Source organism: Cololabis saira, chromosome 24 (genome assembly GCF_033807715.1).
Source record: "Cololabis saira isolate AMF1-May2022 chromosome 24, fColSai1.1, whole genome shotgun sequence".
Lineage (NCBI taxonomy): Eukaryota > Metazoa > Chordata > Actinopteri > Beloniformes > Belonidae > Cololabis > Cololabis saira.
Window position 1 is genome coordinate 5,063,398 of NC_084610.1, and position 20,869 is coordinate 5,084,266.

The 20,869-nt window shown below is 41.5% G+C and overlaps 2 protein-coding genes across 12 annotated transcripts in view; both read right to left on the bottom strand.

Moving 5' to 3' along the window:
- LOC133424852 (microtubule-associated protein tau-like) overlaps positions 1 to 9,858 on the bottom strand; it is a 92,325-nt gene extending 82,467 nt beyond the window's left edge. For all 11 annotated transcript variants that reach the window (XM_061715399.1, XM_061715396.1, XM_061715398.1 and 8 more), the window contains exon 1: positions 9,770 to 9,858. The gene's annotated coding sequence lies outside the window, so the exon portion shown is untranslated. The remainder of the gene's footprint in view (positions 1 to 9,769) is intronic.
- Positions 9,859 to 12,527: 2,669 nt separating this feature from the next.
- On the bottom strand, positions 12,528 to 20,171 carry acadl (acyl-CoA dehydrogenase long chain). The gene is made up of 11 exons (XM_061715459.1): positions 20,024 to 20,171; positions 18,653 to 18,817; positions 17,649 to 17,786; positions 17,395 to 17,559; positions 16,408 to 16,474; positions 16,169 to 16,333; positions 15,973 to 16,074; positions 15,773 to 15,886; positions 13,510 to 13,637; positions 13,342 to 13,428; positions 12,528 to 13,250 (listed from the first exon to the last, which is right to left on the bottom strand). The coding sequence occupies exons 1-11, from the start codon at positions 20,110 to 20,112 to the stop codon at positions 13,157 to 13,159; spliced, it is 1,314 nt and encodes a 437-aa protein (XP_061571443.1). The 5' UTR covers positions 20,113 to 20,171; the 3' UTR covers positions 12,528 to 13,156.
- Between the last annotated feature and the right edge of the window lie 698 nt (positions 20,172 to 20,869).

The following is a 20,869-nucleotide window of genomic DNA, read 5'->3' on the forward strand; positions in this document are numbered from 1 at the left end:
AAACCACAGAATAAAACTGACCAGGAAATATAGTGTAATATTCACTGCAAATCTCCTTCTAAATACATGCTGCAACCATAAACCGGGACTTCCAGCAGAGACGGCCAGAATGCGCTCATTTATGTCGTCCTGGAGCTGCAAACCCGAGCACAATCCCACACACACCCGTTGGGTTGCAGCCACTCGGAAAACAAGTCGGAGAAGTGTTCCTACTCAAACGAGTGGGAGCCAAAGTCCAGCGCCTCCGAGTTTACGTGTAAATCACATCTGCTGCATTTGATCTGTTGGCAGTTTCTAGGAGCAGCCCGTGACACAGCGCCACCGGCGGATAAGTCATCTGGCCGGACGGCCTCTTGACTCACAATGTGAGCGGGTCATGATGAATAAGAAACCTATTAATTCAGAGAAAGAGGAGCTACTTTCTATGGATATCTCCTGAACGTCCTCTATCAATGACCCCAAGTTTGGAGGAAAACGGGGTGCAGGGGGATTTTCCTCGCTGTCAAGCAGCGTTCACAGACAGGAAGGCAGATGGCGTGGGATTAGCATCTGAATGTGGGGATCCAGGTCCACAGGGGGGCCCCAAATCCTCCTGCCTGCACGCAGGAAGGGGGCACAGGTGAGCTGAGGAAAAGAAGGCTCTGCCGGGACAGAAATCAATAATTGACACCGTGACACGCTCAGACTAAAGAAACGGGGAAGGCTGGTGGCTTTAAGCGCTGGGGGTTTTTCACGAGAAGCATCTAACCACACTCGTCGGGATATGCCCGGACAGATTTTTTACGGTGGCCGAGACCCGCCATTGCTGCAAATAAAAAAAACGCTGCAAATATAAAGAAACGCAGCTGCAAATAAAAAGAAACGCCACTGCAAATAAAATAAACGTTTTGCAAATAAAATAAACGCTGCAAATAAAAACAAATGCCGCTGCAAATAAAAGAAACGTTGCAAATATAAAGAAACGCAGCTGCAAATAAAAAAGCCACAACGGAAGTGAATTACCGGGGACTATTTTTGCTGATGCACTGGTGTTTTTTATGTGAGAGGAGAAGAAAAAGACGAAGAAGACGTAAGTGAAAAGGAAGAAATAAGAGGAGCGAGGAATAAGAAGAACAACGGACGAGAAAATAAGTGAAAAGGTTAGTGTTCAACGTCGCTACGTGTAATTTTTAATGTGCAACACAAGTGCATCGGCAAAAATAGTCCCCGGTAATTCACATCCGTTGTGGCTTTTTTATTTGTGTCATTTTTTTATTTTATTTGCAGCGGGGTTTCTTTATATTTGCAGCGTTTATTTTATTTGCAGCTGTGTTTGTTTTTGTTTACAGTGTTTATTTTATTTGCTAAATCGTTTATTTTATTTGCAGCGGCGTTTGTTTCTGTTTGCAGCGTTACTTTTAATTTCAGCAATGGCGGGTCTCGGCCACCGTAATTTTTTCACTAGATGTCACACAAGACGTAATAGTAATACAGCAGGGAAACAATTCTGAGATGGCAATCAGGCTTATCGCTAATGTAGACGGGACGCCAGCTAAGATGAGATAAGGGCACATACCTTGTGAATCTGCTTTGAACTTAACGTCTGTGATGTTTGGACTTGCACCCGGTCAGAGAGAACCTGCTGGTATCAACAATGAGCTGCATTTACGGCAGAGCTCCCTCATTGCTTTCCAACGCCAACTATCATAAAGCAAAATTATCCAATCGGCACAATGGCTCTCTGACACGGGGGAAAATAATAATCCTCGTGAGCGGCATTTACGCGCATGGAAAACTTGTAAAAAGTCTTAACCTTGACTTGTGCACGAAAATCGTCAGGCAGGTTTGGAGCCGTCCCTTCCAGACCTAGAAACTGAACAGAATTAGCTTCATTCACTATGTAATCTATAAATCTGGAGAACATAAGGTTTACAGTGCAGCTGGGGCTATATAATATGTAGATGCCAAAGTATACGGAGCACGACTGAAATAACAGAAAACCGCTGTATTGTGGCAGACAACTTTGCTACAGTTTACCCTCAGATTTTAGTTATATTTTTGGTTTTATTGCAGTTTAGATTTGAGTTTTTTGCAACCTCAATTCTGCACTGAGCATTCAGGTACCGTTTTCCACACAGTCCTTGGATTGATCGGGAAAACAAAAGTGGTCCCCATGTTTCACACATTTCAAATGCATGGCATTGGGATTCTGCAGGCCTGCGAGCTGCAGCTCTTTAGTTTATGACCAGTTTATTACAACACTGTCAGCATTCAAGGGGCCGACCTCGCTGGGTCAATGACAGCCAGAAATACAAATCTCTCCCCGTCACCAAGCACATTGTGGTGGAGAATAACACCGTCCTTCCCCCAGATGCCTCTCACTGAAATCTTTCAAATCCCAAAATAAAGCCCCTCTTTCCGCGAAGATTTACGCCGTCGAATTAATGAGGGGACCTGAGGCTCTCAAACCACCGGACTGAACCTCCACAGACCTGGGAGACGACTCAGCGGGGCTTGGCCCTTCGCTGACTATTCGTTGGTGTTGTATCTTCAGGAACAATTGGTTCTTAATTAAAACAAACAAGCAAAGATTCTCCAGATTCTTGTAATTAAAAGCGTTCCCCCAAGGAAATGATGTAAATGTAAACACCAATTAGACAACTGTGGTATGCTGACGGGTCAAAGTTTTATTTTCCATATTTGGAGGTCAGACTAAAGGGAAGAGAATGCTATATTCTGTATCCCTTTACTACACAGAGCAACGGCGAGGGTCCACAGTCTCTTAGTTAAAAGGGTCATTCCTGCGAGGGGCTGGTTTCCATAGCAGGGGTTGCCGTGGTGAGGGGGGCCCTTGATGGCCCCAATAAAGCACCGGGCACTGAGAGAGCTGCACAACAACACAGACAGTCCAGGCTGGAGGATACTTGTGAATGAGAGGCCCACGAAAGTGAAGTGCAGTCCAAAAGGAACGCATTTTCCCTTTTTTAATACTAACATTTAATTGCTTAATACTTATAAACATGATGAAGGAGGTGGGGGGTTATTTCCCTAGCCTGGCCAGCTATCCTTATTCTTTTCCAAATCACTACAAAGAAATAATCTGGGACAGCAGCAATGGACACAAAGGAAACACTCTCTGGATGTCACTGGTTAAGGCATCCAACCAGACGACTGGACGGGTCTCAACAAAGACGTGCAGTAGAGCAGGAACACGGCTGAATGACCGTCCATGGTTCTGCATGAGAATCTGTTCACGTTCTGTACCAGCGGAAATGGCTGCAACCAGATCCATTTCATGAGAGATGATTATTGCAAACAGAAGTGGTATGGCAAAAAAGGCTGGACATTTCCATCAGCTTTATATGAAATTGTGGCTTTTTAGTCAAATTCATTAACTTCATATATGAGGGCAATGATCCACGTGACCCACAGCATTGGGAAGAATCCTGTATCTTTAAAGTTGGAGGAAGTTAAGCTTTTCCCACGTAAGCTAAATCGATTTGTGAATGAAATAGTACTTAGGGTCAGGATTGATTCAAAACTCTGAGCGTATCCGTGTAATTACAGGAAGAAATTTGATTGATTTGTTTATGGTATAATGAAGGCTGAGCTCCTGGATGAGAGGGGTGGAAGGTTCGAGTCCCTGAGGGAGTGGGACTGCCATGGTCTGGTTGGGCAGTAATTGTGCTCCGGTCTCAGGTCGACAATGAGAGCATTTCAAGAGCAGAGCAGTTCTGCACTCAACAGCTCAACGGTCAACAGACCCCGCGATGCTCAGCCTAATAGAGCTAGTTTGGTCAGTTTTTGGTTTTGTGAAATTGGTTTGGACTGAAAACATTCCAAATTTGAACCAAATTTTCCGGGAAATAAATCCTGGTTTTTGTTTTGGCAATCCAACGTGGGCCAGGGTCCGTGGGAAAGGTTGTGGCACTATTCATACCGAACTTGTTCCAGATAATTTCATCTGGCCTGCTGAACTCGGACGGTTGAGGAGCCAAACCACTTTAGCTACTTGGGTGAATAATTGCCAGCTTTGCAGGCACAAAGTGGACAAAAGCAACCGTGCTATGCAGAAGAAGGAATCTTGGGATTTGGGAACAAATATGTCCAAGAAAAACATTTAAAATTATTATTTTTCTAAATTTAAGCACCTTGTAACGGTTAGCTTTTCGTTCAAGTGGTAGCAGAGACACTACAGAGAAAATAAAACTGTTTTGAGTAATTCAACAGTGTTGAAAGCGATCAAATTTCTCTGAAAGAATCCGTGCGGCCCAACAAACAAGCTTTGAGAGATGCAAACAGAAACAGAAACATCGCAGCTCTGCCCTGAAAGTCAAGTTTCAGCTGAACCATTGTCTTAGTTCAGCCTGTCGGCATTTGAACAAAGCATTCAACAAATATTACATTTATCAATTAAACTATTATCACTTCCAATACAAAACATTTAAAGTGGGAACAATGAAGTTAGCTGACAGCTAACATAATCACAATATTGTACCAAGCCGATTTAAGTCTGCACTCGGGGATTAACCCGTTAATCCCTGAGTAAACTTCAGAGTAATTTGTGTCAACAAGACAATTTAATTACACATGTATACTTTTAATCTGTGACCAACATGTTGAAAAGCCTAGTGTGGAACGTTAATCATTATTCCCCAATCTCAACTTTTATGATGACTCATTTTGAAATTAATCAGTCACAACGTTCAGGAGAACTTTGAGAAGCGTTATATGTGATGAAGATTAATCTTTGGTCACATCAGCTAAGTAGGTAATCAGCTAATGGTTTCAATTGGTCATAAATTACATCCTGCACATTTTTTCCAACTTCCTGCAGCGGTACGTCTGAGACCTCGCGGGCTTCTCGTTCCCTCTTCAGGCGCATTAAGCTGTGGTTGCAGAGAAAAACCCTCCCTGGACTCCGGCCAGGACGTCCACTGCACACAGTCAGCTGCTGTGTTCATGCCATCCGGTCAAAAACACAGTCACAGAGAACGTAATGTACCGTCGGCACATCTGTTTCTGCGTTTCACACTGGCTTCAGAGAGCTGCTTCCCATGAATCAGTTCCCATTCATCTAAAACACGGACGACCCTGACCAGCACTTGCACTTGAGCATCCATCCACCCAGCGCTGCAAAGCAATTTCCCCTGAATCCTTGGGTTTTATCGCCATGACCACCAATCTTTTCCTCTTAATGGATGAACTGAAACCCACAAATTAAGATGCCACTGAGAAAGTTGAAAACAAAACCCTACAAAGACTGTTCTAACTAGAAATGGACTCCAACAATGAGGCTCATTGAGTCCTCCAGCACTCTTCACTCTATGTTTCAGAGTAAAGCCGCCGCCAGTGTGCTGTTTAGCGAAAGGATGAGGGGCAAATCAGTCGAGCTGTTTAGCTTAAACATCTGGAACTCATAAAAGCCCCAGTGCTACGTATGATCGATGCTTCTCTGTGCGCTAACGGGAGGTCCGAGGCCCATCCAGGCAGGAGCTGAGACTCATGTGTGGTTTCTTCCTGCGGTTGGGCCAGGTCACAGTCCAAAAGAAAAAAAAGATTTAGACCAGCCTGGCACGCGCTGCCAAAAGTACGACTGCAAAGTCTGAAAATAGCTCTGGTTTTTTGATGGACAAGCGAACGCCACACTCCAGAATAGAAATTTACGTTTTCCCTTCAGGGATCTTCGAGACCTCAAGCTACATGGAAACAAAAACGAACATGTGATTTTGGGGAGGACCAATCTCAGGAAATGACACGACCTCAAACTGTGCACGCCTTTCAGTCGTTTCAAAAAATCTTTACAACCCAGAGGAAAATGGATGAACATGTTTTGCTGTAGTGATGCTTATAATTTGAATAAAAATCTCATTTAAATGTACTCTTCTGATTACAAAACCAAGGCACATATTCTGGAAAATCATATAATTTTTTGTAGTTTGGTGAGAGAGAAATTCAAAAACTATGATATAATACAACCTTTTCTTTTGTTTGGGGCTGCCTAGGTCTGAAAATGTGTCGTTGAGTGAGCGAGTGAGGGGTTCAGACCAGCCTGCTCAGCCATGGGAACCATTTGCGTCAGAGAAATTTGGTCTCATGAAATGGATCTGGTACTCCTCGTGTTTCAAGCTATCTCCATCCATACAGAAGGTAAAAAAATACCTTAAAATACCTGCCTGGGCATTTTAACACGGGGGTCAATAGAGATCGACTCGGTTTTGGAGCCGGCATCTAGTGGTCAGTAAAGGAACTGCAACGTTTCTTCACTGGATTCTATCCAGGGGCTGATTCTCTGCAAGTATTGGAAATCGAAGTGGAATCTGACTAATTTTTTGTATTGAAGATGGAAAAAATAACTAAATAGAAAAGCTGGTAAGGATATTTTCCACCTTTATCTCAAACTAGGGCTGGGCGATATATCGAGATTTTAATATATATCGATATATTTTCAAACGCGATATGGTACGAGACAATATCGTTTATATCGATTAAAAAAAAAAAAAAATATATATATATATATATATATATTTTTTTTTTTTTTTTTTTTTTTTTTTTTTGATATAGCTTATTTTGTGACAAATTGACTTGAATGTTTTATTTGAGATTTGCACAAATGTTTTGTTATTTGCACAACTGTCAACCTCAGTGGAAAAGTCTGCCTGTTACTGTCTACATTGTATTAATTGCACAGTGTATTTTAATTTAATTGTTATGCAGGAAAGGGATATTTGTTTTATTTTATTCAAGAAGCATTTTTATTCTATATATGCAGGCAGTTTATTTTTATTTCATTTGTTTTATACATTTTGATATTGTGCAGACCTCTGTTAATAAAGGAACCTGTGTGACATTTGGCACGAGGCTTTGTATTAAAACTGACTGTTTTTTTAATGGTTTGCCTCAGAAAAAAATGAAGCTAACAGAGATGCTATGCTATAATGCTTTGGGGGAAACCCCAATTATCGCACAGAAAAAATATCGATATATATCGAGTATCGCCATTCAGCTAGAAAATATCGAGATATGACTTTTGGTCCATATCGCCTAGTATACGTCAACTCCATCCCTTCAAATCAGCTGCTCTGAATAAGATGAGAAGTATGATTTTACACTGTATCCTAGAAGACTTACAGAAATTGTGTCAGCTAATGACAAAAAAAAAAAGAAACACAACCATCCAGCTACATATATAGCCTCCGATGGCGCCGTATCATTATCCAGAATATCTCAACAGGCCAGTTGTTTGCAGTCTTGCGTGTCAGTTAATGGCGTGAAACACCAAACAGCGACCTAAAGCTGAACCGAAATCATATCATATGGCATTACATCACTAGGACGGCGACACATAAACTTCCTGTGACGGATCAGCCGGGACATACAGCAGCAGACTTGTCTTGCATGGAATGTGTCCAAATAAGCTGCTCCTAAAAAAGAAGGTTTCAAGGGGAGAGACGGAAGTTGCAGGCACATGGATAAACATGGATCGACTGGACTCAAGCCAAGTCAAACTCGGACTTCGCAGAAAAGTAGAGGCGTTTTTCTCTCTCTCTGCGTCTCTCGTGGATTACCTAACGTGGCCAGGAAGCCAGAACATCAAAGAATGTAAAAGATGCCAATAACGGAGAACAAGAATGCCCTGCATGAATGTCCTCTCTGTCGAGGAGCACCGTCCGTGAGGAATGTAATGTGACACTAGCTGTCAGGGCTCGTTTGGGAAACTTTGCCGCCAGTCAGCCACGGCTGGGGCTCTGGTACAAGGGCAAACTGTGTGGATGGATGATCGCAAAGACCGCGCGGGAACATGGAGGTCACTGCACCGGGCACCAGATAAACGCTGTGTACTTGACATCTCATGGTCAATTAAAACACGCAGATCTTCTTTTCACCAGATGTTTGAGCTGTATCTGGAATGCAGATAGAACATGATAGTCCAACGTTGGGCTTTCTGTACAGTTCTGGTTTTGTAAATCCATGTGTTGCTCGACACTTAAGGCCAAAACACAGTGTATACCTCTTGATTAGGTCGGCCCAGGTAGTCAATTAGACTCGTACCAGCCCAAGAGGGCGAAGGAGGAGAAGGAGTGTATGTTATGTCGGCTCCAGATGGAGGTCAGTGGGCCATTTTGCTTCTCTGACGTTGGTGAATTAGATTATGTCCCTCTCGCAGTCGACTTAATCCCCTCGTAAAGACACAGTTCTGCCAGCTCCCATTAGGCACCTGTAGCGAAGAGGTCTCGGACAGGTGGAGCAGCAGGAGACAGAGACGCGTCCACCCTAGACCCGAGCATTCTGTGGTCCTCGTAGCCAGAATAAGTCCCCCAAACGCTCTGCACTAAAAAGCCAGAACAATCCCAGCTGAGGCTCAGATACGATCCCCCTTCCCATGTGAACGCAGCAGCCAAGATGTCTTAACTGGAGCGTGCAAAGGTTCTGCGGGTTTGGGTCTCTGACAGTGCACCTAACCAGAACTGACGTTGAGAAATACACTGAACACAGTCCACGGGGCCAGATTGGGTTTCCCAGTGGTTGGAAAACTAAGACGCGTCTAAATGTTTGGCTTATACGCGTAATTCACATGTACATGCTGGATTTGGACGGAAACTTCAAGTGGCCACAAACTCAACCTGTTGTGTCCCGATTAAGGTCATTTCAATTACTCTGCCAGTGATTAGACTCAGTCCAATCTGGCGTGATGGAGGCTTGTGGGCAAAACATGTTTGCTCTCCTAATGGACTTTGTAAAGGTTTTATGTTAGGAAATACTAAACCTGTGGTCAAAAGCCAAAGAGGAATTATTTCTGGTGCAAACCCTGCTCTGCAGACCACTGACTTCCAGAGAATGGTGAAAATCATCCCCTTTTAGTCACCTGCCACTTCCTGTTGGGTATCATCTGCAAATATACCAACGTTTATCAATCATATGAAGCCATTGCTTTCATTTTCCAACTGCAATAGGAATCTTTCATGCATGACTGCCTTTCTCTGTCCAGTCCAGGGGAATCTAGCTCCTCTGCAGCGCTGAAACGCCTCAGCTTGCAGAAACCGCATCACACGTGTGAGAGAAATTGCAATCCACTGAGAAAGATCTCAGCAAACATTACAGAACTGGATGGCTCATTGCTGTCAAAACAGGTTGATTTATGAGATTGGGACAAAATTCAACCTTTTTTTCCCGATGCAAGGTGTTGCTCCTGGGGCTGGGCTACTCCCACAATCCACCATGCGTGGTTACCGGCAGGACGTTTCTACAATTTACGCACAGATTCTTTTCTCTCCACTCATGTGGGGTTTTTTTTTTTTCTTTCAGGCCACCGCCTTTCCTCGCCCTTGCAGCTGAAACCTGGTCCCGGGTGGGTGTGATGGAAGGGATGGAGGGGATCCCCGCTCCGGCTTCAGCACCCTGCAGGCGTGGACCAGAACAAAAGACGCAGCGCGGAGCTGCGCACCGGCAGGACGCAGCACACAAAACACACACAAAAACCCGCAAATGCAACTATTTATCACCTGATAAGTCTGGGATTTTTCAAAACCCAAGTAATCAGATTTACAGCACATTAAAAATGAATTGCATCCCTTAAATCCATCCACATAACTGCACATGACAGAGGAGCGCAGAGCCGCAGCTGCATTACTGGAACAGAAATCCCGACATTAAACATACAGACTTGGAAACTTTTGCAGCTGTCATTGTTTTGCTGATGGTGCCCCAATTACCTCTTTCTATTAGTCTCACTGACCGTAAAGCCTCGTTCCCATCCAAATACTACCAAGCAAAGTGTGTCACTCCTTACCTGGAGATTAGAGCTGCTGAGCCACTAACACCCTTGTGTGTGGAGGAGCTGGAGCGACAATGAGCCGCTCCGGGGGCCCTGGCCCCGCCCCCTCGCCCATGACCACGCCCCTAGCCCCGCCCATATACATATATGACCACGCCTCTCGCAAATTAAGCTCCCGTAACTGCAGCAGTAGACGCGCAAAGGGACCTGCAACCTGCTTAATGACGTCTGCGCAGCAGCTACGGCGTGTAAATGTGCAACACAAGTAATAATTAACACTGATATATTGCAGCCGGGTGATGCAGAGTGCAATATCAAGGCTCTGGTTCCAGGCAGGTGGAATAATCAGCTGGTTTGAGGAGAGAGGGGGTGATTTCTCTGTCCTCTCAGAGATGAAGCAGCAGGGTGTGGCTGTTGCTGAGGAAAAGGAGGAGAGTGAGGAGGAGGAGAAGGGGGAGAAGGGGGGGATACTGTGGGAAGGATGCCCAAGGGGGAGGGAGGGTGTGAGGAAGGATGGGGCTGTAGAGAAGTGAGCTGCACTTCTATGGCAAGCCGTTTTAATATTTAACAGCTACTGTAGACTGGATATGTGTTGCAGATATCCACAATTACATTCTTCCTAGTCAAAAAGAGCATTTCAGATATCTACAATTACATTCTTGCTATCCACAATTGTCATTTCAGCTGCCTAGGACAAATTACGTCACTTTTGCTATTCATGTGTGTGGGGTTTCTAATTACAGATATCTATAATTCAGTTGCAGATATCTGCAATGTGAATTACGGATATCTGCAACTGAATTACGACTAGCTGTAATTCCAGTTTCAGATATCTACAATTTAATTCTGACTAGTCATAATTCCAGTTCAAGATATCTTTAATTCCCCTCAATTCAAGATATCTACATTGTCCTGTTTAGATATCTTAAATTAAGTTTTGACTAGTCAGAACCAAGTTGTAGATATCTTGAACTGGAATCATGACTAGTCAAAATGACGTTGTAGATATCTCAAACTGGAATTACAGATAGTCATAATTTAACTGTAGATATCTATAATCAAGTTACAGATATCTTGAAATTAATTTTAATTAGAGATATTACAAATTGGAGATATCTTTAACTTTCTGCTTAGTCAAAATGTAATTACAGATATCTTGAATTAGAGTTTTGACTAGTCAAAATGTAATTACGACTAGTCAAAATGCAGTTGTAGATATCTGCAATGTTAATTCCGGATAGTCAAACTTAGCCATTAAATGTTAAACCGGTGTCGTGCCATAAAGTGATTGCCTGCCAGAATCTGATTTCTCCCCTGAAAAAGGGGTCTTTTCACCTGCCAAAAATTGATTGAAGGCCAAATACAGTTAATGAAAGTTTGTTTTTACCTAAATATGATTTGATCTCATTCTTGAGCTTCATAATATATACACTAGAGCTCAGAGGATTGCTTTTAACTCTTTTAAAGGACCATTACAACACTCCCGCAGCCAGAATCTGGCAGGCAATCACTTTTTGGCACGACTTGCCCTGCACTTCAGGCCCCTGCAGGTGAGGTGTGGTGCGCACTGCGCATGTCCGCTGCTTCCTCTGCGGGGACCAGCGTGGCAACAGCACCGGTGCTATCAACTTCTCCAAATCCTCCGCTTCCAGCCAGCAGCTTCTCCTTTCCAGCTCCGCTTGAATCAGACGGGAATCCCGTCCTGCTTCGTTCCGTGCACGCACCGCCCCCTACCGGCGGGATCAAGTCAACGCAGGCTGATGCTGCTGCTCCTGACAAACAGAACCAGATACCTCTCCTTTCCACTTCCACCTAAGGCTAAATAAATTCATTTTAAAATAATGTCATGAGGTTTATCCATGTAATGATTTTTTACATAAAAGGTTTAATTTAGATTTGAATATTTGTACTTTTTGTAACGCAGACATTGAAACCTTAGAGCATCTTTTTTTCTCTTGTAGCTTAACTAGGACCTTTGGGGATGCTTTCCAATACTGGATAACCTATAATGATCAAACCATTCCTATTCTTACATTTGAAAGCATTACATTTGGTTTACAAGTGGAGGACAAAAAAAAAATAGACTTTGGAATCAATCAAACTTAGCTAATTATATTGGCTAAATTTTTTACTCATAAATGTCGCTTTTTGAAAATTTATCTAATCTTTATTGCATATCTAAACAAAATAATTCAGTACAAAAAATGTTTAAAATCTTGCTTGATTCAAAAAGCCCAGCATCTTCAGAAGTATCTTTGTTCCCTAATTCCTGACTGATCACTTGCGTTTTTTTTTAATTCATCATTGATCATTGGTCGCTCAGTGTTCTTTGATGCAAATGTTCCTCTGGAATGTATAATGTGCCTTGATTATTTGTAAAATCAATAAAGGGGTTTAAAAAAAAAAAACTCCACAAACAACTCCACGCAAAACCCCGTCAGACTCAGTGACAAGTTCAAATAAAAATCTTTAATCTGTTTAGGTGTAATAATTTTTTAATGCATGTAAACAAACACAAATTTGATCATTCTGTCGCCTCAGACTGGCACGGGCCATAAAAAGACACACACTTACTTTATAAAGTGAACAGTTAAAGCCTACAGATCTCATGAATGTTATTCACATACAGCACTTTTCAGTTCATTTTAATGTGAAGTTGTTAATTACAGAAAAAAGGTCAGAAAACAAACAGATCAGAGCTGATTTTTATGTAATCTGTATGCTCTACTGACTCTACATGTGTGTTTCTACCGCATTTTTTTCTTTTAAGTTTTTCTTGTATCTGCTAATAATTTCATCTCAGCACCTCCAACACCAAAGAACTTTCACAAAAAGAATCCAATCTCTTAGTTGTACCAAAACCCAGCACAGAAAGTTACTAAAGCTGCCTTGAAACTTCTTGTTTGGAGATGGCGGGTTGAGAAAGGGAGGCACGTCGGTTATCTGTGTAGTATTGGCGTTACACTGGCAACATGGTGTCATTTTTACTTTTTATTACAAAAATAAAACTCAAAAAAGATCCCAGGTATCAGAATCTGTACCCGAAGGTGTTGCACTTAGTCAAATCTCAATTTATGTCATGTGTGAATGTGTATGTGAGTATCAGTGTGTCTATCTGAATGTCAATTTACAATGCTAAAATTTAGCATTAAAATAATATTAAATGACTTTCTGCATCACTTTATATGTAGATATGTTTGTCTGGATGTGGCTCAATAACTGTTAAAGCAGCTGAAGTAGAAGTGTGTCTAATTACCCAGAAGCAGGTGTTCGTGCAACGTGTTAAACCCACGGGTATCTGATATAATTCAAGTACATTCTCCCTCCTTAATGCCCTGCAAGACTGCACTTGCTCGTGGAGAACCGTCCACCACTTTTCCTCCAGAGCTCCAGGAAACCCTCTCACTTCTGGCTGACGATGCCGCGGGCGATGAGCTCCTTCATGATCTCGTTGGTTCCTCCGTAGATCGGCTGAATACGCGAGTCCACAAACGCCCTGAAAGCCCCAACAGACAAGTCCAGCTGCTTATTATGGGCTGGAAGCCAAGGAAAAAACTCCTGCTCGTTCCTGGCTACGTGACACTTACTTGGCGATGGGGTATTCCCACATGTAGCCCCAGCCCCCGTGGAGCTGCAGGCACTGAGTGGCCACCTTGTTCTGCAGATCCGAGGCCCTGGAGACGGGATGAATAGAGTTAGTGTGGCCCGTTTGGATCAAACCAAACCACACGGCATCCTGGGAGAGCTGCTCTCACCAATACTTGGCCATGGAGGCCGTGGAGGGGTCCAGGCGCTTCTCAGCGAGCAGCTGAAGGCAGTTGTCTACGAACGCTCGGCCCACGCAGATCTCAGTCTTCAGCTCTGCCAGTTTGTGCTGCACAGTCTGTGAAGTCAAGTGTCCCGTTAAGCCTCTGGATAAGACATAAGCCATCGCAGTTGCCTGTTTATGGGTTTAGTAAGTGCTTTAGAGTTCGCAGGAACTGGAAAAGTTTTAGAAAGCTAAGACAGTGGAGTCCATCAGTGACTCGAGCTTAACAGCCTTGCTGTTGGCGACCAGATCACTAACCTACTGCAAAAACTCAGAGTCTTAACAAGAATATTTGTCTTATTTCTAGTTAAAATGTCTCATTTTTAGTCAAATCTCATTACACTTAAAACAAGAGTCTTCACCAGAAAAACAACCTGTTATTTCACAATTTTCACCTGTTTCAAGTAAATTTTCACTTGAAATAAGTAGGAAAATCTGCCAGTGGGACAAGATTTATCTTCTCATTAAAGGCAAAAAAAATCTTGTTCCACTGGCAGATTTTTCTACTTATTTTAAGTGAAAATCTTCTTGAAACAGGTGAAAGTTTTTTTTTTTCCAGTGATGAGTCTTGTTTTAAGTGTAATGAGATTTCTTTTGACTAAAAATGAGACATTTTAACTAGAAATAAGACAAATATTCTTGTTAAGATTTTGAGTTTTTGCAGTGCACGATTTCTGAATCATGAACTCAAAATTTGTGACATTTTTCTGATGATACTTATGGGTTTTTAGTCAGGAAATAGCTCCAATACCACCAAAAGAAAAAGTCAATTTGGAGACTTACTTTACTCTGGAAATGCAATTCCACTGTTCTAACCAAAGCAGCCTCGTCGGACCAGGTTCACAAATATGTTACCATGGAAACGGAGTAGAAGTTGCCTCAGGTAATGAAGCAGGCTTGAGTTAACCCTGATTCCCAGGTTTATCTGGAACCATGATCTCCAACATGGCAACAGTTTGCACAAGATATAAACTGCACTCGTTTTTAATATTTCACGTGTAAAAGAAGGAGGTATTTTTATTTTATCTTGCTGTCACTCTGTTCTAATGAGCAGAACAAGTTTGTTGCCGTTACTGACGTGTGTTATTCTACCGCTGCAGTTTTCATTTTAGATTTGTGCTGAACTTGACTTGTAGTTTTATATTTGATATTGATTTGACATTTTGGATAGTCTGTGAAATTCTCATAGTCATTGTAGCTATTTATTTTGTTATTCTGTTATTCTAAAGAAAGAACACTACAAAAAATCTAAATAAAATTGCAATATTTTAACAAAAAGCAGCAGTAAATTGATCCATTTTAAATTGATAAACTCAACTAATAAACAAAACAAACCACACGGGGGATCTAAGTGCACTTTACAGGTATCTTGGAGAGAGAGCCACATGGCCAACACAAAGTCACTTATTCCTCCCAAAAATTAGACATGGATCAATAGTAGCAATGAATAATCCAACCTCAAGAACACGGTGAACCTATGAAAAAAGAAGAGGTCACATCCACAGTTGAGCAATACAAATGCAAATGCTGAACTGAGGAGGAACTCTGGAGTAAGATGACAAATACTCCCCAAAAATGAGAAAACGTGCACTCAAAGTCAAATCATTTCAAAAATACTATTGGCTTTCACATATCTTTTAGCAAGACGCCGTATCCTACTTTCATGGAAATCCCCCAAGTCTCCGTCTATTGCTCTTTGGCTTAGTGATGTTGTGTTTTTTCTCAAATTGGAAAAGGTAAGATATTCAGTAAAAGGCAACTCAGCTAAATGTGTTCATAAATGGCAATCCTTCATAGATTACTTTAACTCGTTGAAGACTGTACCCACTGACTGATCCCCCCTCCCTTAATTTTCTTTTCATTTCTTTTATTTATTTGTTTTTATTATTGTTATTTTTGTTGCATTTTATGTTTTATTTATTATTTTCATTTAATGGGATATCAGTGATTATGGGCATTTGCATTTATGACTGCATTTGTTTTTTGAATGCCACATTTGCTCATCCATTACTTTCCTATATTGATCATTTGTTTATTTATTATTTAACTCTACAGAGACTCTGTTCCTTAGTTAGGTTTTGTGTGTTTAAAAAAAAAAAAAAGGGGAAAATGTATAATGCATATATTTGATTATATTTATCCATGTTATCATTATATGTTGTTTTTTCTAAAAAGATTTAAAAAAAATAAAAAAATTCAAATATACAAACCTGGAGGTGAGCGATAGTTTTACCAAAAGCCTTCCGCTGCATTACGTAGTTCCTCGTTTCTTCAAACATGAACTCACAGCTGGCTATGGCCATGTCAGCAATCACCAGACGCTCCTAGTGCAAGAAAAAAAGGATGATTAATCAACTAATTAGTTCCAGTTGGATAATAATTCAGATGTGAGGAGAGATCTGTTGGTCACCTGTGGCAACTCATTCATGAGGTAGTAGAAACCTTTGTTGAGTTCACCCAGGAGAGCACTAGCCGGGAGGCGGACGTCCTCGAAGAACAGCTCGGCTGTGTCCTTTCAGGAAACAGGACACGTGGAGAGGGAAATATTAGCCTCGCATCAATCCAAGGGTGGTCAAGACCGATCAAAGTACCACGAGGTCCGGCACCTGTGCTTTAAGACCGATCTTATCCAACTTCCGCCCTTTCTGGAAGCCTTTCATGCCGTCCTCCACCAGGAACAGGCTGATGCCGTGTGCTGCCACCTTGGCCTCGCGGTTCGTCACGGCGACCACCACCACCAAATCAGCCATCCAGCCGTTTGTGATGAACACCTGAGGAGGAAGGAACAGCTCTCATGCTCATACTGAGATGCAACGAAGACATTTTAGCGTTTATGACACAATACCTTGTTTCCATTGAGGATCCAATCACTACCATCCTTCTTGGCATTTGTCCTCACACCCTGAAGATCGCTGAACAGAGAAAAGTGGCCACATGACGTGCATGTTTTTGACATGTCTGCAGATTCATTTGACGTGATATATGCTAGGGCAGCGGTCGGCAACCCAAAATGTTGAAAGAGCCGTATTGGACCAAAAACACAAAAAACAAATATGTCTGGAGCTGCAAAAAATGAAAAGTCTTGTATAAACCTTAGAATGAAGGCAACACATGCTGCATGTATCTATATTAGTTATAACTGGGGGAAGATTTTTTTTTTTCATTATGCACTTTGAGAAAAAAGTCGAAATGTCGAGAAAAAAGTCAAAATTTCGAGAAAAAAGTCAAAATTTCGAGAAAAAAGTCAAGAAAAAAGTCGAAATGTTAAGATGTTGAAGTACAATCTTGAGAAAAAAGTCGAAATGTTAAGATGTTGAAGTACAATCTTGAGAAAAAAGTCGAAATGTTGAGAAAAAAGTCGAAATGTTGAGAAAAAAGTCGAAATGTTGAGAAAAAAGTCGAAATGTTGAGAAAAAAGTCGAAATTTCGAGAAAAAAGTCAAGAAAAAAGTCGAAATGTTAAGATGTTGAAGTACAATCTTGAGAAAAAAGTTGAAATGTTGAGAAAAAAGTCGAAATGTCGAGAAAAAAAATCGAAATGTTGACAAAAAAGTCGAAATGTCGAGATTAATGTTGAAGTACAATCTCGAGAAAAGTCGAAATTTCGAGAAAAAAGTCGAAATGTCAAGATTAAAAAAGCAAAGGAAAAAGGAAGAAAAAAGAGAAAAAAAGGAAAATAGAGAAAAAAAGAAGAAGAAAAAGGACAAAAGAAAAAAAAAGAAAAAAAAGGTCATTTTTGAAAAAGCTCCAGCCACTAGGGCGGCGCTAAAGAGACGCATGCGGCTCTAGAGCCGCAGGTTGCCGCCCCCTGTGCTAGGACTTTGGCTCCTCACCTGCCTGCTCCCGGCTCTGTCATGGCAATTGCACTGATGCATTTCCCTGCAACCATGGAGGGAACGAAGTGCTGAACCTGCTCTTTGTTGCCATACTTGACAACGTAGGGCATGGCGATGTCTGAGTGCAGGGCGAACCCTGGGCCGCTGCAGTTGCAGTACATTCTGAAGACAAAAATCAAAGCTCATCTGAAACCCAAACCAGCGTTTGACCTCAGACTTGAATGACAGTCATCTCATCACAGACGACTCACTGCTCTTCCCAGGTGATAGCTGCTGAGAAGACGTCTCCTCCGATGCCCCCGTGCTCTTCTGGGATCATCACTCCCAGCAGGCCTTGCTCCCCGGCCTTCTCCCACACCTCCCTGCTCACCTGACCGGCCTTCTCCCACCTGGGACCAGGAGACGGGGATTCAAAACATCACAATTCATTCATTTTATGGCACCTTAAAGGGGACCTATTATGAAAAACAGGTTTTTTTCTTGCTTTAACATATATAAAGTGGTCTCCCCTCAGCCTGCCAACTCAGAGAAGGAGGAAAGCAACCAGATTCCTGCAGTGTCTGTACAGCCGCCCGGATGAGCCGTCCAGTGTGATGTGGATCTACGAGCCAATAAGATTCTGCTCCCTTTCGTTACGTAACCAAGTGCGTCGCACTGCGTGACATCGGACGCTCTCTGTCCATCTCCCTCCAGCAGCTGCCACGTTATTGAGGTTTTTGTAGTGAAATGAGGAGGAATCATAGAGATAACTTCTCATTTGAACTAACTGGATCAGCCGTTCCTCATCCATGACCGTTTCCTACAGCGCTTTCAACCGGCTTTCAACGCCAGGAAGAAAATAGAAGCAGGGAGTCCGACAAATGTTCAGCTCAAAACGGTGCGCTGCGTCGCTGCGGCCAGTTAGGACAGTCCAATAGAAAATAAAGCAATGGAAGTGATTTTGTCACTGACGCTCGCTCGCATCGCATGAAGTTACGACACGGTGTAACTCCACCGGCCGGAGCTTCCGCCATTTTTCCGTAGCGGTGTATCGCGTCATTCAGGCAGCCAATCAGCACAGAGCCTCATTATCACAGCCCAGCCCACTCAGAATCCTGCATAAAGACATTCCTCAGAGGCTGAATTTCTAATTTATTTAGCAAAAAGAATCAAAAGCTTGTTTTTAAGACATTCAATGCCTGTTTAAAATAGGTATTAGATGCCATAATAGGTCCTCTTTAAGGTTCATTAAACCACATATCTTTCCTTCACTTACTCTTTGTGGTGTGGAACCACTTCCTCTTGAAAGAACCGCCGGACGCTCTGCCGGAACATATCGTGGTCTTCGTTAAAAAAACGGCGGGTCCCGACGTCCATCAGGGACTTGGCGGTGGAGGTCTCCTGTCTTTTTGAGGACGCAGGCCGGCTGAACTGCTGCTGACTGGGAGGGAACACAGCACCAATCATCCTCTGCTCCAAGGCCAACAAGTGACCACTATGACCAATCACATGAATGACTTATAAAGTAGATAGCATGGACTGCACCGAGCTGGGATGGATCTGGGTAAGCTTTGGTATTTAGGGCTCAGTTACACCTAAGCGCTGACATAACTGCCAATTTGAAGCCAACAACAAAATAAGAAAAGTTGAATTACCTTAACTGACCACTGGGAGCTGCCTTTAAAAGTGAGTCAATCTCAACTGACCTCCAATTTTGCATCAGAAATAAAGCCTGGTCATCAATCTAGCTTTGGTCTCCAAACTACGTTGCGCTGCATACCAACTTTTTGAGCAACTGTACAAATAAATATATATATATATATATATATATATATATATATATATATATATATATATATATATATATATATATATATTTATTAGGGGTGTCAAATTAGTGCGTTAATTGCGATTAATTAATGACAGGCATATTTAGCACGTTATGTTTTTTTAATCGCTTAATCCATTTTTTTAATGTCTAATTTTACTTTTTCTCATTGTGAGTTGCCTTTATTATGAAATAATAAAGGCAACTTGCGGTGGGCTTCTTGTGCTTGACTGAGAGGCTGGCGAATGTTCTTGCCAAGTGGATGTAAATGGCTAGAACTGCATCTGTTCAAGTCTGTTAAAAAAATTAAAAATGACTTTATAAAGCCACTTTTTTGTTGTTATATATCAATCTTCTGCCACAATAATGTAATGAATTTAAAGGAAAACACCCCAAGTTGTATATATATATATATATATATATATATATATATATATATATATATATATATATATATATATATATATATATATATATACACACACACACACACACACACATTATATAATATATATATATATACACACACACATACACTACAAAGTCGCTCCTCCGGGTTGGCATTTCAAAATAAAGCTATCTCTATAAGTAACATAAAGGTGACCTGTCACAATAAAAGAAGTGTTTCCAAGGTTGTGGTGACCCACTTACAAACTAACATAGAGTGGAAGAAAGAACAGAACTTTAACATCAACATATAACATTTTGCGTCTATCACGTCAAACAACAGCATATCTTAAAAGCTTTGCATTACAGATTTGTCTCAACACTGATACATATTCAAGTTATACACTAAATACTTCAAAGAGTAAGTTTAACCTTGCAGTTGCTGCAGAAGGCACTTGTCCTCGTACCGACACATTTCTTAGTCCACTAAGAGACGATTTGAAGACTTTACCGGCAAACATTTTGCAGTACAAAAAGAGCAAACTGTTTCAAAAACAACCCAAGTGCATAAGGAAGGATCAGCTGAGAGCACAGGGAGGACGTATCACGTGGTTTCATATTTATAATATCTGTGCCAAAGGGGAAATAATATGCTTGTTTTCTTACGGTTGTGTGTTTGATGTTGTATTTTATTTACATACGTATGACATTGCTTTAATAAATAATAACTACATAATATATATATCTTCATGATTTTGTTTTGCTTTAACGAAAAAGGCATGTCACAGCACTGATGGTTCTGTCGTAGAAAATCGCAACGTAGTGATACATCTTGCTACTCTGACTGCTTGGATATTCTTCTTTGACTAATCTCAACATATTCTTGAAAGTTATTCTTGCTTTGCACTGCCCTCTGCTGCTGTAAATGTGATTGTACATTGTAACAGCTAGAAAGAACACTGACACCTTGAAGAAAGATATACAAAATAATGTAACCTTCATTTTACCAGATAAAAACAAGAAACAACAAAAATGGAACTAGACCCGGCCGAGAGGAACACCGGCACAGTATGCAAAACCGAGTAAAAACTTCACATTAAGGTGTCATAAAGTTATTAAGGTGCACGAGTACAAAGAGCAAAACTTATAAAAGCAGAGCATGCAATTAAGATATCATAAGATTTAGGTCTGGTTTAAGAATAGCAGTTATCTCCTGTTGTTAAACTGTTTAGTAGAATTTTAAATTTGTTTCGGGAAATAAATGTATATCAGTAAAGT